General features: G+C 36.0%; 1 protein-coding gene across 2 annotated transcripts; it reads left to right on the top strand.

Annotated features, from left to right (window-relative positions):
- The first annotated feature begins 256 nt into the window (after positions 1 to 256).
- Positions 257 to 2,215, top strand: LOC141716762 (uncharacterized). Of its 2 annotated transcripts, none has more exons than XM_074518947.1 (6): positions 257 to 419; positions 507 to 653; positions 1,127 to 1,210; positions 1,299 to 1,421; positions 1,568 to 1,810; positions 1,908 to 2,215. In XM_074518947.1, the coding sequence occupies exons 1-6, from the start codon at positions 272 to 274 to the stop codon at positions 1,979 to 1,981; spliced, it is 819 nt and encodes a 272-aa protein (XP_074375048.1). In that variant the 5' UTR covers positions 257 to 271; the 3' UTR covers positions 1,982 to 2,215. The 2 variants fall into 2 exon arrangements, with proteins under 2 accessions (XP_074375048.1, XP_074375047.1); XM_074518946.1 differs by having other exon boundaries at positions 1,902 to 2,215.
- The last annotated feature ends 281 nt before the right edge of the window (positions 2,216 to 2,496 follow it).

Genomic DNA, 2,496 nt, shown 5'->3' with positions numbered 1-2,496 from the left:
GTGGTTTCCAGAATTTGGATCAGTTTGGAAGGGAAGTAATTGTATAGATTTAATAAAATAGTAATTCCTTACTCACGTAAAAAAGTTACTCGTCTTCGATAAACATTTTGCCCTGGCCAAGTAACAATAGTTGTCCCAGTGTGAAAGGTTGTGTGTTCATGTAAACTGTGAATTTGTAAGAAAACATGTAAAATGCATGTTCACTGAGATTGTGTTTATTATCGTGTCTAGCTGTATACTACCACCTCAAGTATGTAAACCTAACTTCAAAATGGGAACCCATTCGCCTAAAGTTATGGGAAGTTTTCATTTGAATATTTCTCCCTCTTCTTTCACTTTGAATCTGCTGCTTATTTGTTTATCCTGCATTCATATTATTACTACTACGGATTCTCAGATTCTGCCTGCGCCTCTTAAAGGTAGTACCGTATGTTTAAGTATATGATGTAGCTCTTGATTGTATATTTGAGTTGGATAAATTGCAACGCTGAGGTTTAATTTTGCAGGTCTAGCATGTAGTATAGTGAACTGTGGAGAAGGAACATGCAAAGCATCAAACTCAACAATGCTTGGGATTGAGTGTGATTGTAAGCCTGGTTGGAAACAGATCCCTCTTGCTTCTTTTGCCTTTCCTTCTTGTGTTCTCCCTAATTGTAAGCCTCCCTCTCCAGTCTCCATATATCATTTTCATTTCCAAGAGCATCTCTACTAGCATTTTTTCTAACTCAAAGTAAACAGAAGTACTGTATGTTTAACCAAAATTAGCAAGTCATTCATGTTATGCTCTATCATTTGACCCCTTGTTTCTTTTTATTATTGTTAAAATAAACAAAAGTGAAAAACGAATAAAAATCAAATAACTAATTAAGTTTAAATTGAGTCAGCCAAAGACTCAGTAAGAACTTTGTCAATTTACATGTTTATTTTGTGGATTTCCTTAAACATACAACAAGATTCTAAATATGCATGCACAATCATATTAAAATTGATAATCACATGATCGGGTTAGGTTTTCTGTTCGACACCACTGTTTGTAACACAGTACTGCAAAATCAAGTTTCCCACAATAATTTGGAAGGATTCAAAAGTAATACTAATATTAGATGAACGATTTATACAACTGCAGGCACAGTTGATATTCATTGCGGAAGCAGAGCTCCGCCACCACCAGCATCACTTCCTCTCCTCCCAACCATTAATGCTTCAAGCCGTAAATAATCAAAATTTGTATTTTGCTCAGATTAAATTGGTAAATAAAGTAACTGCAATGCAAGAAATGATGATGAATTACTTTTCAGCTTGTAATCTTGTGTGGTGTGGTAATGGAGACTGCGTCGTGAATGGAAACAACCACAACTGCCGATGCAACCAAGGGTCTTCCAATTATTTGGGTGTATCTTCTTTTGCTTGTTTTGAACCATGTAAGTTGCTTCATTCATCTTTGTGGTATTGTCAAGATATAAAAAATGGTATACAATTTTATTTTATAGAATAGTGTATTCTTTTTAAAAGAAAAATCTTACTTTTAACAATCCAAGTGTGACATGTATTTAAATTTTATATCCAGGCTACTTTGGAGAAGATTGTAGGAACCTGGAATTAGGACCACTACCGCGACTACCCCCGGTACATTTGCCGCCACCACTACGTTTGACACCACTGTTACCGTCACTACAGCTTCCCCCGCCACTGGTACCACTGCCACCATCACTACAGCTTCCACCGCCACTACCAATGCCACCGCCATCCTTGAGTACAAGCGGCTCACCGAAAGCTGGTGGACAGCAACATGAAGCTGATACTGAAGAAGGTCTAATTTTTTATTCGCCATAAATATGTTTCAAGTAGATTAGTACTCCAATTGTGCTAACAAACATTCAATGCTTTCTCTTATTTTTAAGCTGCAGAATCGAATGGAGTATCGAGTAACGTGAAGAATTGCGGAGCACTGATCGCAGTGATGATGACAGTAGTTTTATAAACATTATAGTTGCTTGGCGTGGAAGTTTTTGGTTACACAGAGATTCATTGGTGTTTAACTTGGGGGCCAGCAATCATACAATTTTTAACTTAAAATGCAACTTTGCATCCAACTGCCGGTCTTTTCAGCTTTTTCTTTAAATAAAAAAGCAAAAATTTAGTATTACTTGCCGTGTAAATCGGGTATCAGACTATATATACATAATATATATTAGTATTACTAACTAAATATGAACTGATTTCTTACTCAAATTTAGTAGTGTAACGACCCGTACTTTCGGACCATTAAATCTAAATCAAAACTAACATAAAATCCAATTTACTAATCCACAATTCAATTACAAACGAGACTATTACAAAAGCGCAGGTAACGGAATCCCAAAAGTCAATCTACTCCAAAACTAAGGTTCTCGAACTCCAATGCTATTCAACTCGAATCTCGGACAAAACCTGAAATTGTAAGTAATGAGCTATACAGCCCAGCAAGTACAAATTGACTAACTATTTAACCGAAAA

This window comes from Apium graveolens, chromosome 4 (genome assembly GCF_009905375.1).
Source record: "Apium graveolens cultivar Ventura chromosome 4, ASM990537v1, whole genome shotgun sequence".
Taxonomy (NCBI): domain Eukaryota; kingdom Viridiplantae; phylum Streptophyta; class Magnoliopsida; order Apiales; family Apiaceae; genus Apium; species Apium graveolens.
The sequence above is the reverse complement of the archived record's forward strand: the minus strand, read 5'-3'. Positions and strand labels throughout refer to the sequence as shown.